Below are 13136 nucleotides of genomic sequence, written 5' to 3'. Positions count from 1 at the left end.
TCTCTGAGGACAAGGAATACTATTTGAACTCCAGATTTTACAGATAGTTAAAGTTGAGGAGCAGGCATATGGTGTCACTAACACTCGTGCTGTGTATGTGCGTTTTAAATAAGGACGAGTTTGCTGACCTGGAATTGGAGGATTTTGTATATGAAAACTGTCCCTAAATGTCTCTTAAATGCAGTATCTCTTATTGGATGTAATTGGGTTTTATTATCTGAAATTTAAAGACCTGTAAACTCACCGGTGTGAAAGTAAGGGCTGGTGTATGGAAAGGTGAAGGGCAGAGCTTGTCCAGGCAAGGTAGGTAAGGGTGGGATTCCAGGTGGCAGGTATTTGGCCTCGCTCTTGCTCAGTCCTGATGTGAAGAGGTGGTGGGTTGGTGACTCTTGTCCAGTGGAGCTACAAGGAGCACTGAGTCTCCCTGATCCCTCCCCCAGCTCTTTCACTGCTTCACTAGACTTGGTCACATCCTTGCCTTGGCACACCTCTGAACCGAGACTATGTCCGTCAACTTTGGAAAGCCTCTCAGGCCTGTCTTCCCCAGCCTCTGCATCATTCTCAAAGTCTTTCATGTCTTCATCCTGTCCCTCAATTTCCCCATCCCGTGCACAGCCCTCCCCAAACATCTCTTTAGTCTCAGATGAACCACCATGTTGGTCTACTCTGAGTGGTCCTCCTTTCCTCAAGCTCTTCCTGTTGCTAAGGTCTTTAGAGGAAGTGCCTGCTGCTGCCCCCTGGTGGTTGAGGGAGAGTAATGGGGTGTTGTTGTGCCGCAAAACCAGCATGGCATTGCGGCGATTGAGCTCCTCTCGGAGTGGGTGGCCCTCTGGGATTTCTTGCAGGCTGCGCAAGGCAGGGTGTTCTGCATGGAGTCCAGGATGCAGGCCCAGTGGGTCCGCCAGCAGTCGCTGCCTGTGGAGATTCTCGAACTCCTTCTGTCTCAACAGTTCAGCAGACATTTCCAACCTGGAGGAACAATACACAGTCAGAGAGTCAAGCTGCAACTCGAAAATAAACTGTTACATTATAATATTAAATTCCAAACAGTATCATCAGTTAACTATATATATTTTGCTATAGTACAAGCAGTTGCTCTAACATCAATTTTAATCAGAGTCTAAGACATTTTTCTGTGCAGTTCGTACCTAGCAAGGTTCTGTTTACGAAGAATCTCCTGTTGACGGGCGAACATCTCTGCCTGAGCAGGCTGCAGGAAACCGTAACCTACAGGGCAATGGCAAAATAAGAAATTCATCTATCTGTATACAATATAAATATAGTGCTCACAGATTGTTCACATTATTCAACATAGTGATCAATACAGTTGCTTCAAATAAATGATGCTAAACTTTTTTGCACAAGAAAGTGTTTCTTTCTCAATAATGTTGATCAGTGTCTACTGCTGTACAGTTTCAACCCTAACAAACCTAAATTATAGTTTGAAAAGTCCACTTGTGCTTTATTAATTTAGATGATATTTTATGACACAGAAGTGCAAAGATAATTATATATTATGTATATTTTTTAGTATTTGTAAATTATTTTGGGGGCTACCATAAATGTAAGACAAATCTAAATATAAATAGATGTATCAGAGACCTTTCCTGAATGTGTAAATGGGTGGAAAACAACCCATTAAAGGAACTCCCAGGTTAAATGAGTTTGTAGTTAATGTGAGGGTGTGTTACATCTGGCAGAGCTAGCTCACCTGGGGTTTGGCAGAGGGCAGAAGGCATGCCCAGAAACGGGGGACGCAGGTGAGGCCCCAGAGCAATGTGAGGAGCATTCTGCGGGGACAGCAATGGAGGAGGGTGCGATATGTCTCTGTACACAAACAAAAAACACACCATCATTAACCAACTGCAACAGTTTTTCTACATGTCTCCATCGCACATGCCTAGCACTTCAATAGTACTGGTACAATGATTGCAACTTCTGTTGCTGTTCTTACTGGCATGGGATGTGTACCTTCAGCAACCTGCTTAAAGTAATCATGAAACAGTGTTTAAACCCATTTTACTTTTTAATAAAAGTTGAAACAAAAATATATGAAATTTTGATTGCAATGATCTTTTTTTCTTTGGAACCACGTACACGCATGAATCACTCAAAATAAAACAAAATAACATGTATAAGCACATGTAAGAGAGAGTCTGTTTTGATGTCACTTTAGTAAATGGTTACTCACATGCACTTTCTTATTGTGTGGTATGGTAATGACACAGGATTTCTCGAACAGTACAACTGTGCTTCAGTATGGTAATGATACAGGTTCTTTTCCATAACAATTTACATCTGTACAAGACAATGATATAGATTTCCAACAGTCTAATACGGCTATGTAATTGTAATGTTTCAGGCTTTTTAAGTCAGGTACAGCTGTATGGTGTTATGGTAATGATACAGGATTAGTATGTTTTAGTTGTGCTGTGGTATGCCAACAATACAGATTTCCAACAGTTTAATATGTTCATGTGGCGTTATGGTAATGATTCAGGTTTTTTAAGGAGGTACACAGTTATACAACATTATGGTAATGAACAGGTTGCCAACAATCTGTTACTGCAATGTACTAACAATACAGGTTTCCAAAATCTAAAACAATATGGCTGTGTGGTGTCATGGTAATGCTGCGTTCTCTTCCACCGGTTATTTTTATCGCTCTCCCCGGTGCACGCAAGCCACCGTAGCCCCTCATCAGTCCTGTCACGTTGTGGACAGCGGCACTGTTTGTTTCCTTGCCCACCCCCCATCACCACAACCTCCATCATCTCCTCGCTCTCACTCCCTCCCTCTTGCTCTACCGTGCTCTGTGGCCCTGCCATTCTGGTAATGAGGCCTGAATGCACAATAAGAGCATGTCATACTCCGACAGCTGGGGCGGCCCCCCAGCCTCGCCCGGGCTACAGGCTGAAGCACCCACTAATTAACACAGTTCTTCCTCTTCCACCCCAACACACAAGCATACATCCCCCTCCTCTTCCTGTCTCTCTCTGCCGTATTCAGCCAATAAAAAGGTGGCGTGTCGCGTAGCCTCAATTATATTTTTTTCCTTTTGTACAGGCGGAGAACACAGGCTGTTCATATACAATACAGCGGCCGTCTTTATTGAGCCCTGGCAGGAGAGAAGAAAATGTGAGGAGGGGTAAAAAGAGAAGAGGGAGGAGGGGAAAAATATGAAGAAGTGTACTATGACTGCTAGTGGCGAGGTGTTGAAATCCAGGCAGATCATGCAGTGTATTTTTAAAGCTTTTTACTGCTCCTCTGCCAATGCAAGCTCCTCCATTTACAGCAAATCTTCACTGAGCCCCCCCCCCAAAACACTAACACATGCATAAATATAGTGAAATCCAGCGCGCCTAAAGCAAGCGAAAGAACAGTGTGGTTGCTTTGTACTTTGACTGAGCAACACTTGCTCCAGGGGGAGAGAGACTGAGCAACGCAGCACAACACAAACACATAAACATCCAAACAGAAGAGACGAAAAACAAAAAACCATCAGAAATTAGGAGAGAAGCCACATTTTGCTGTGCTCTACTTAGGTTTTACGTCATTTCGTAGCTAAATAGCCCTTGCGTGTCTTTCTTAAGCAATAACAAAGAAATCTTAAAAACAGAAGAAGACGTGGTGTGTGTATGTGTAGATGGAGGGGTGGAGGAAGGTGTGGAGAGACACAAAGTGGGGAAATCATCGATCGATCGGGCGGCCTGTTGAAATGTTAATGCTAATCGCATAACTGCTTTTCGCCAGTGCCTCGCACTTCAATGGCAGCTCCAATTAATCTGGAAGAAGGCAGCGCATGACCTTGGGGCCGGGAGTCGAGCCGGCAGCCCAGCCATGCTTATGTAATTACACTGTGAAGTGTGTAATCACCTGGCCTAATCCCTCAGGCCTCACATTTAGCCCGGGCGGCGCTGGCCAGGCCTGCCAAACTCTGCGCCGCCCTGCGCGGCCCACAGATGAATAACGGTCAATTAAAGCTGCATGACTGGGGCCGCGAGGCGTCCGCTCGATAGTAATTAGCTGTAATCATGGGGAGACGTGCCCGGCAGACGTGCTTCTCCTTTTATAGGAAGCAATTTTGGAATGAGGCAAGCATTAACCGTTTCACTCTGGGTCTTTGGCCCACAGAAAAAGAAAAATGGGGTAGAGAGCAAGGAATAAACTAAGCGATATGGTGGGTAGCAGGGACGATGATTCTACTTTTATGTGTATTCTCACATATAATATTCAAAATACAAATTTAAAAGCTGCTGTGTGTGACTAGTGGAACTAGATGAAGTTGCAAAAATTAATTTAACGTTTCTCTGTGCAATAAAGAGATTCACCCGAAAATGTTAATTCTCTCGCAAATAGAACTCAAATGTGTTATTACTTTAATTCTTTAAAATATATTTTTTTGTGTTTCACAGATTTAAAAAAATAATAATAATACAGATTTGAAACACATTAAGTAAATTATTTTAAAATTTTGTGTGAACCATCCCTTTAAGTAGAGAGGTACGTATTTTAACATTAAAAGACACTGCACAATGCAGCTTTTGGAATGTGTTAAATTTATTTCCAGTACGCTGACTGCTTCTCAGTTTACTGGCTTAATTACCTCTACGTCTTTTGAGAACTGCCTCCGTTCTTCCACCCTGCCCCGTCTCTCCGTTTCTCTCTCTGTCGATCTCTCTCTATCTCTCTCGTAACCTAACTGGCGGAAGGGCAAGTAGACGCCACTTGTGTTCACTCATGTGTGACGACCTGTCAGAGTGGCAGCGGCGTCTCTCCCTGCCTGAAAGCAAAGGCGGTGTGGAGTGTTGTGCATATGTGTGTGTATTTGTGTGTGTGTAAAGGCGGAGGCAGAACACCAAACTGGCCAGACGAGAAAGAGAGAGAAAAGTGGAGCGAAGCTGACAGGATGGCCCTTAATGAGAGGAGCGTGGGGGATTAGCCGCTCGCCACACCGTGCCCGCCTCGCCTTGACTCGAGGCGGGAACACATTTGCACAGGAAGCACATTAAAATGCATAAGGCTCTTGCTCACCCACCGCCCCCCTACCCAGACCACTGTCTGTTGCTTGTGCTGCCCCACATGCCAAACACATTAGGATTTGCCTTGCAGATTCCCTAAATGCAATCTGCCATTTAAACCCAGACAAATGGCTGGTCGTGGCTGCAGGACTATTGATCTTGATAATGATTTGTTTTTAACAATAGCCACTAATGGGCGTCAGATAATCAATTATGGAGAGTCGTTAGAAAGGTGAGCTTGAGGAAGGGCTTCCAGCTCACTGTTATAGCCTAGTCGACTCTCTGTTGATGCTTTAGAGGTTTTGCAATGCCACAGGTCTATGCTAAATAAAAAAAAAAAAAAATTGTTTACTGACATACAGCCAAGTATTGTGACCCATACTCAGAATTCGTTCTCTGCATTTAACCCATCCAAAGTGCACACACACAGCAGTGAACACACTGTGAACATACACCCGAAGCAGTGGGAAGCAATATATATATAGTAGACAAGTAGAGACATACATACATATAGATAGATTTATACACACACATACATACATATATATCCACTTTCATATACCGTACTTTGGAATTTCAAAGCATTGGTTGCTCTTTTACGAACAATTTAAATGAATAGGGACTGAAGTTTTCAAGCTTTATAAAGGACATGAAAGCACCATATATGTATCCAAAAGTGTTTCTGTGAACTGATTCGGCAAACCAAAATTTAATGATTCATGCAACAACAAAAAAACGTGAAAAGAGTGATTAGTTAACAAATTGCTGTTTTTCTTGTTAAAGCTGCAGCAGGTAACTTTTGTAAAAATATACTTTTTACATATTTGTTAAACCTGTCATTATGTCCCGACAGTAGAATATGAGACAGATAATCTGTGAAAAAATCAAGCTCCTCTGGCTCCTCCCAGTGGTCCTATTGCCATTTGCAGAAACTCCATCGCTCCCGGTAAAAAATAACCAATCAGAGCTGCGGTCCGTAACTTTGTTTGTGTTCAAAATGTAGAAAAATGAACATAATAAGCGAGTACACCATGAATCCATTTTCCAAACCGTGTTTTTAGCTTGTCCTGAATCACTAGGGTGCACCTATAATAAGTGTTTATATTCGGACTATTTTAGATAGCTTCGAGGGGTACCGCGGCGGAGTAACCTAGTACCTTTGTGATTCTTCATAGACATAAACAGAGAGAAGTAGTTCCGGCTACGATGTTCTTCCGCAAAACGCAAGCAGTTCTGTTTATTAACCGCTAGAGCATCAAAAGTTACCTACCGCAGCTTTAACACTTAAAAACATGCCCAGCGCACAAGTCATATAGATCACTTGTAACACTTTTATTGCCCATTTTGCATTTTGTAAGCTTGAAATCTTTGGTCCCTGCTCACTGTAATTGAACATAAAAGAAAAAAATTTCTCATATTGTGTTACGAAGAAGGTGAAGGGTTTGTAACAACCTTAGGGTGAGTAAACAATGACAGAATTGGGTTATTTAACCAATAAATGGGCATTGTATCCGTTTAGAAATTTTCAGAGCTAAAAAAAAAAAAGTCAAACAAAGGGTTAAAGAACCGATAAACAAAACAAAAAAACAGCATGTAGAAGCGAGAAAAAAACACTTTCCTCCCTCCCTCTTTTCACCCACAACCTAGGAAGTGTGCAGGCCTCGTTAACATCAGCGGTCCTGTGTGGCTAATTACCGTGAGCTGGCGGAGCTGCGGCGGCTGGCTGGTCAAAGCAGCATGCTGAGCTCCTGACATGATGCTGCGCTGGGCCAGAAACCAAACAGAGTTCCCCCACCCACGCTGGGCGACCCCTCCCAATTCACTTCCTCCCTACCGCCTCGCCTCGCCGGCCCATTATCGATCCTCCAGCTTCCCGCGCCACATAAATAATCGACAAGCAATTACCTGCCTACTCCCGCTGCCCGGGCTTTGTTTGGAGGCGGAGGGGAGCGCCGCAAGCTCAGTGGCCTTGCTGAGATGAGGAGAGAGGGAGGAGGAGGAGAGATATTCGGGGGGAGAAACCTTGCAGGGAGGGGGAACGGCATGTGTTATCTTAGCGACCCGTTCGGTCCTGAGTCCTAAAATGCCTCCTGACAAGATCAAATCGAACAGGGTTGCGAAGAGGTCATACGCAGAGATCATACCCAATGGCACATCCCATTAAGTGGATTTTCTATTCTTTCCGTGGCCTTAACGCCAACTTCCATTTTTCCCTCCCTTTTCCCTCTTCCGTTACTTTGGTGCATAATTCAATTTTTTTCCTCTTTTCTCTTCGGCAGACAGTCACCCACTCCAACATGCATGCAGTATTCATTAGAGTCGGATGCTGGCTTCATTATTAATGTAAAATATTCATGTTATTTTAAAGCTTAGCTTTTTTTTCCTGTATCCATGGTCTTAAAGTGTGCCTTGGAGGTTTTCATTCAGCAGAAGGGCATTTATCAACCGAACGCAGACGCACGCTTACATCTCATCCACTTATACACTACGATCTAGAGTCAAGAAAGCTTGTGGTGGTTTCAGCCACTGTCCAAGCTATCTCTGCTCTGTGTAAATCAAAGTTTTCCTTAAACGAGCTGACAGCGTAACAAGTAACAAGGGATAGGATATTTTGTCAGTTGTTTGACCTCTATTTCTGCATTGCACTAGGTAGCGCCATCTACTGTGAAATCTCATTGGCCCAAAGTCTTTTGCCACATAATTTGACTGTAAACATCAAATATCCCCTTTTTAGTCGAGATAGTGATAGATGAATATCACTAAAACTTGTTGCATCATGTCTGGTTAGAACACCATGTTGAGTTGTAGGACCATGTGGCCCATCACAAAGCAAAAGGAGGAGAGACTAATATGACAGACTCAACATTCATTTAGTTTGCAATCTATGACATTTTAGATCAAAAGCATTCAAAAGTGAGATTCCAGAGAATACGATGTTGTGCATGTGCATTACCGCTCAGAGAAGTGTGTGTCTCTGTGTTGGGGAAGGCCCTGCTTGCGCCGCTGGCTGGAGGAGCTGCCTGCAGTGGGGACGTGGGCTTCCATTCCTCCTGGGTTTCTAACGGCAGCCATGGCTTCCTGACGCACACGCAGCAGCTCTGTGAATGGAAGGAACAGACCAGTTAAATTGAGAAACTCGTCCGGTCTGTGTTGTCAGAGCCAAATCTGTCAGTCTAGCTCTGAACCAACACTGTAACATTCAGTCCAAGAGTCCCAGAGCAGGATATGTTAACCGCCACACAGGCAAGACTCCACCTCAAATACGAATCATTAAGATCTGTTTAAGAAAGACAACGTTCTGTTTAAGACGAACAATGGTTCATTTTAATAACATTCAAACCGTCAGAATAATTTAGAATAATTGAGGTTGCTACCATTTTTACAGATGTTACTGATTTTGATAATGAACATACATTTACATCTGCATCCTGATTCAAGCTATTACTTCTATCAAATGTGCATTTATATAAAAAAATATATTATATATTGTGATAACATGACTGAAATATAAGTGAGCCGGTGGTCTCCCTCCTGAATCTGTGATGTTAGACCAGCCCAGACCATCTCCCAACATTACCAAACTAACAGGGTCACCACAGGAAGCGCACTCTCTAATGAAAGGGTGTTAAATAGAAAATCCATCCTGCATGCCTCCCTTTCTTCCTCTCCCTCGTTCTCATCTCTCGCTCCCTCTCTCCTCTGGCCTTTTTTTAATTAGACGGTTCCCTCGGGAGCTGGCGGCCATTTCGGAGGCTGGCGTGTGGGCCTGAGTGATCGGGTCGGAGGTACCGCGACAGATATTAATGTGCACAGGCCCGCTGTATTGATCTGTTTATTGCAGTGCCCCGCGGGGGCCCGGACTGACAGCGGACAAACCTCTAACAGCTCGTGAGAGGGAATAAAAAAGATTGAAAAAAAGGATGAAGGAAAAGCACCATGGAAAAGCAGCAATGACTGTCATTTGGTCACATGCTTATTCCGGATGACCAAAGAATTTTCACAAACATTATAACCTGCTGGAAAAACCTGGCAAAAACTTGTATATGGCTGCATCCAAAATTGCATACTTCCTAACTATATAGCATGTCTGAATTCACAGCATTCATAAAACAGTAGGTAAAAGTGTGAACCACTCAATAATGAGCACTGAATAGACACTTTACTATCTCATGAAGCCACAAGAGAGGATTTGTGAATGGCAGTGATACTGGTAGGTCATATGACAATGACAGCATAATACACACACCTTTATACTAAATAGAACAGGTTTTTTTTTTTTTTTTTACGCAAAGTAATTTCTTATTTAAAAGAAGTACCTAGTCAGAGAGTAAGCGATTTCCAATATGTTATGGAAAATGGTTGCTGGTTTCTAGCACATCACTGATACTCCTAGACCGTCTCGGACAGGCCATAAACCTTCTAATATCCAGCTGCTGCTACCACCATCAAGTTCCAAAACACACCTATCGGCTTTCCAGCAGGGTAAAACAGTCCCAAAACCCAGTAAAACTCAAAGCTGCTCTGAAGCCCATTCCTCAGTTGCCCGGAGATGAATTATTCCCTTTAACCTGCAACAGAGTTGGCACAGGGTCACCCGGGGGCTGCATGTACAAGCACACAACTCATCCAAACAGTGACATCCTGACACCCATGCAACCGTCTCCCACCCACATTCACCTCACGTCCTCTGTCACATCCCGGATTTGCATAATCTGAGTCAGTGTTCCTGTGGAATCTTTAACTAGGGAGATCTGGTCTCCCCTGCACCATCTACACACAGAGCTCCAGTGGTAAAGCATTGGCAGGACTTTGAGAGCTTCTGTTTGGCACAACAGGTCCACGTGTGCCAGGAGCAGCTAACAGACACAGTACTCATCTGGAATTCTTTCAGCGGGGACAACAGATCCAAAAGCAACAGAGTATAGCCCATGCCTTTTTCTCTCTCTTTTTTTTTATTTCACTCCCATTCAGGGGCGTCGTGGAACTAGTTTTTTGAAGAGGCACCAGTGACAGTTCTGACTCACTTACATGAGCGTAGGACGTGTTAGTCTAGTGAAATTCATTCTGTTAAGGTTCAAATCGCAACTATTTCACTAGAATATTTTCATATTTATTTGATGCTAAAGACATATTATAATCAATGTTAAAAATATTGCGCTGATATTTTTTGTGAAAACTGGTAAATTTTGTTTCAGGATTATATGATGAATTTAAATTACAAAAAGAACAGCATTTATTTGAAATATTTTGTAACAGTATAAATGTTTTTTTTTCTGTCATTTCTTTTTTCTTTACTAATTTAATGTGTCCAGGCTGGATAAAAATATACTTTTTTCTTCCAACAACAAACTTACACCAACTTTGCTCCAAACCCTTGAATGGTAGTGTATGTGTATAAAAAATGTATATTATAAATATTAAAATATATCATCGAGCTATATTTTGCATTCAAAATCCAGCCCAAAATGTGAAGGGTCATGGGCCCCACCAATCAGAATAGGACACAACGTTTGAGTGCTTATAGAAACCGCATCATAGCCAAATCTAAAGGTGCACAACACCTTATACACCCCCACCCCCCCAAACACACACACTCACACAAATCTATCCACGCCTCCTTCACGGCCTTTCATTTCAGGGCCTCCACTTCAAACACATGAAAGGATGCTCTGTGGGGATCCAGGAGCGAAAGAACGAGGGAGGAAAGAAAGAGAGAATATAAAAGCAGGGCTGTGCGTGGAGAGTTCTGGGGGAGAGTGTGTGTGTGTGTGTGTGTGTGTGTGTGTATGTGTGTGTCTGGGGGGGAATGGTCAGAAGGGCCTGGCCCTACTCTCCACCTATGTCAAGGGGTCTTTGGAGCCTCTACTGTATAGAACCCAACACTGCATCAACACTTCCAGACACACTTCAAGGGCACACACGAGGGGGTGGGGTAGAAAGACAGAGCCATAAGGAAGGTGCAGAGATATGAAGAAAGGAAAGGAGCCAGATTGAAAGAAGGCATCTCAAAGGAGAGAGCAGGGAGATAGAGGCACGTGGAGGTAAAAAAGAGAGGAGAAAACACACAGAAACACAGCTGGGGCTGACGCTTCCCTGCGCCAGAGAAGTTTCTCTGAAAACTCACTCCCGACAAGTCAAAAGCAGCTCTGTGTGAGCTATAGCACTGAAGAAACAGCAATGACAACAACAATAAAACAAATAAGAACATAAATTAAAAGTGAGTAAAATATGAAGGAGTGGGAAGGGAATGTTTGGGACAGACAGACAGCCAGCCAAAACCCGCAAATTTGTCAGAAGCACTGCAAATGTAAACAATAGAAAAAAAATTACAATTGTGTAAAACTTTGAAAATCATTATAAATTTACCCTTACATCATTCCAAACCTGAATTAATTTGAAATAAAAACCCTGGACCACAAAACCAGTTATAAGGGTAACATTTAATATATATTCAATAAATAAGCTTTCAGTGGATATATGGTTTGTTAGGATGACAATATTTGACCAAGACTCAACTATTTGAATCTCTGGATTTGAAAAAAAATCGAAATACTTTGAAAATCATTAGTTTTTATTTATTTAAAGTAGTACATTTACAAAATATCTTAATAGAACATGAGCTTTACTTGATGTCCTAATGATTTTTGGCATAAAAGAAAAATCAATAATTTTGACTCATACAATGTATTTTTGGCTATTGCTACAAATATACCTGTGCTACTTAAGATTGGTGTTGTAATGTAGGGTCACTATTTTGTAAAACTAATTCACTGGAATAAATGGGGAGTGATTGCAGTCACAAACAAAAGGTTATTCTGGCTTCAAAAAGGATGCAAATGCACCATTAAAAGCATCATAAGACTGGTCCATACAATGTGTGCATTATATTCAAAGATTTTGGAAGTCATACAATACATTTGTATAAAAAATACATTGAAGTTTCAGTTATTATTCCCTGACAATCTTCAGTACTGATGACATTTTTCAGTCTGATTTGTGTACTGAATCAGCTGATTCATTAAAAAAGGAATACAGTCACAATAATGATGTGGTGCTTTTGCATCCTCTATGAATTTCAAAAGGATCCAACACAAAAAGATGGGTTGTTCACCAATGGGACAATGTTGTCAGTGATTAACACCTTATATTTCTCTCATTCAGTACTTGAATGATACTTTGAAGGTGCTTTCTGAAGCTTGAAAGTATCAGTCCATGCGTGTGAAAAAGAATGACAAGTACAACGTCATATTTTGTGTCATACAGACCTGGAATGAGACAAGGATGACTAAACGATGACATTTTGGGGTAAACCAAGAAACATCATGGATATATACAGTAGACCACTGGGTGAAAAGGTGAGAATAGGTATCTCACTCATCAAAGTCCTGGCAGCCAGGCATGCTGGCAGCGGTTGACTGGCACGGCCTTATCGTAGGCTTAGGAGCTCAGCGTGCAGGGGCAAGCCAGCACACTCACATTCCTCAGGGGAGGAACAGCACCTTGGCCTGGTGAGTCAGTTTTCAATGGCAACCATTATGAAACCATACACCTGACATTTTTCCAGAAATCTAGGGGAGGAACCGACTGTGACCCCGCAAATCACGCGGCTGCTTTCACTCGCTGGATTTCCCACAGACGGGTAAACGCCCTGTCTTTTCTTCTCAGCTTCAGATTCCTTTCCACAAACAACCACGCCTTTTTTTAGGTGGTTGCGGATGATGTGAGGAGCAGAGATGGAGAGTGGAAGGAAGTTGACCAGGGAAAGTGAAAGGGATGATTGCGGATGATGAGATGAGAGAAGATTTGACAGAATCGGGAATGGAATTGTCTGTGAATTCATCCTCAACAAGGAAGAAAAATAGAGGAACTATTAGGTGGAGGTGACAGGAGAGCGCAACACCACTGTCATAAAATCCCAGACGCGAATGGCACATACAGTGCCACTAATTCATTACAGATGTACGAGAGGGGCAATTAAACCCTTTATAGCGTTTCCCCCCTTTGGATTTGCAAGCAGTAATTAAGAATCATTACTGATCAAATAAAATAAAAGTCGTATGCTCTCAGATTTAGCATGAATGTGAGATTGATTCAATTTATGCTACTGAAAAAAAA

At 42.5% G+C, this 13136-nt stretch overlaps 1 protein-coding gene across 4 annotated transcripts in view; it reads right to left on the bottom strand.

Moving 5' to 3' along the window:
- LOC128011466 (sterile alpha motif domain-containing protein 11) overlaps positions 1-13136 on the bottom strand; it is a 58549-nt gene that overhangs the window by 4323 nt on the left and 41090 nt on the right. For all 4 annotated transcript variants that reach the window (XM_052593922.1, XM_052593921.1, XM_052593920.1 and 1 more), the window contains exons 7-10: positions 7975-8119; positions 1712-1827; positions 1149-1227; positions 245-969 (exon numbers count right to left, since the gene is read on the bottom strand). In XM_052593922.1, the coding sequence (XP_052449882.1) occupies positions 245-969; positions 1149-1227; positions 1712-1827; positions 7975-8119 (1065 nt within the window). The remainder of the gene's footprint in view (positions 1-244; positions 970-1148; positions 1228-1711; positions 1828-7974; positions 8120-13136) is intronic.

This window comes from Carassius gibelio, chromosome B23 (genome assembly GCF_023724105.1).
Source record: "Carassius gibelio isolate Cgi1373 ecotype wild population from Czech Republic chromosome B23, carGib1.2-hapl.c, whole genome shotgun sequence".
Taxonomy (NCBI): domain Eukaryota; kingdom Metazoa; phylum Chordata; class Actinopteri; order Cypriniformes; family Cyprinidae; genus Carassius; species Carassius gibelio.
The sequence above is the reverse complement of the archived record's forward strand: the minus strand, read 5'-3'. Positions and strand labels throughout refer to the sequence as shown.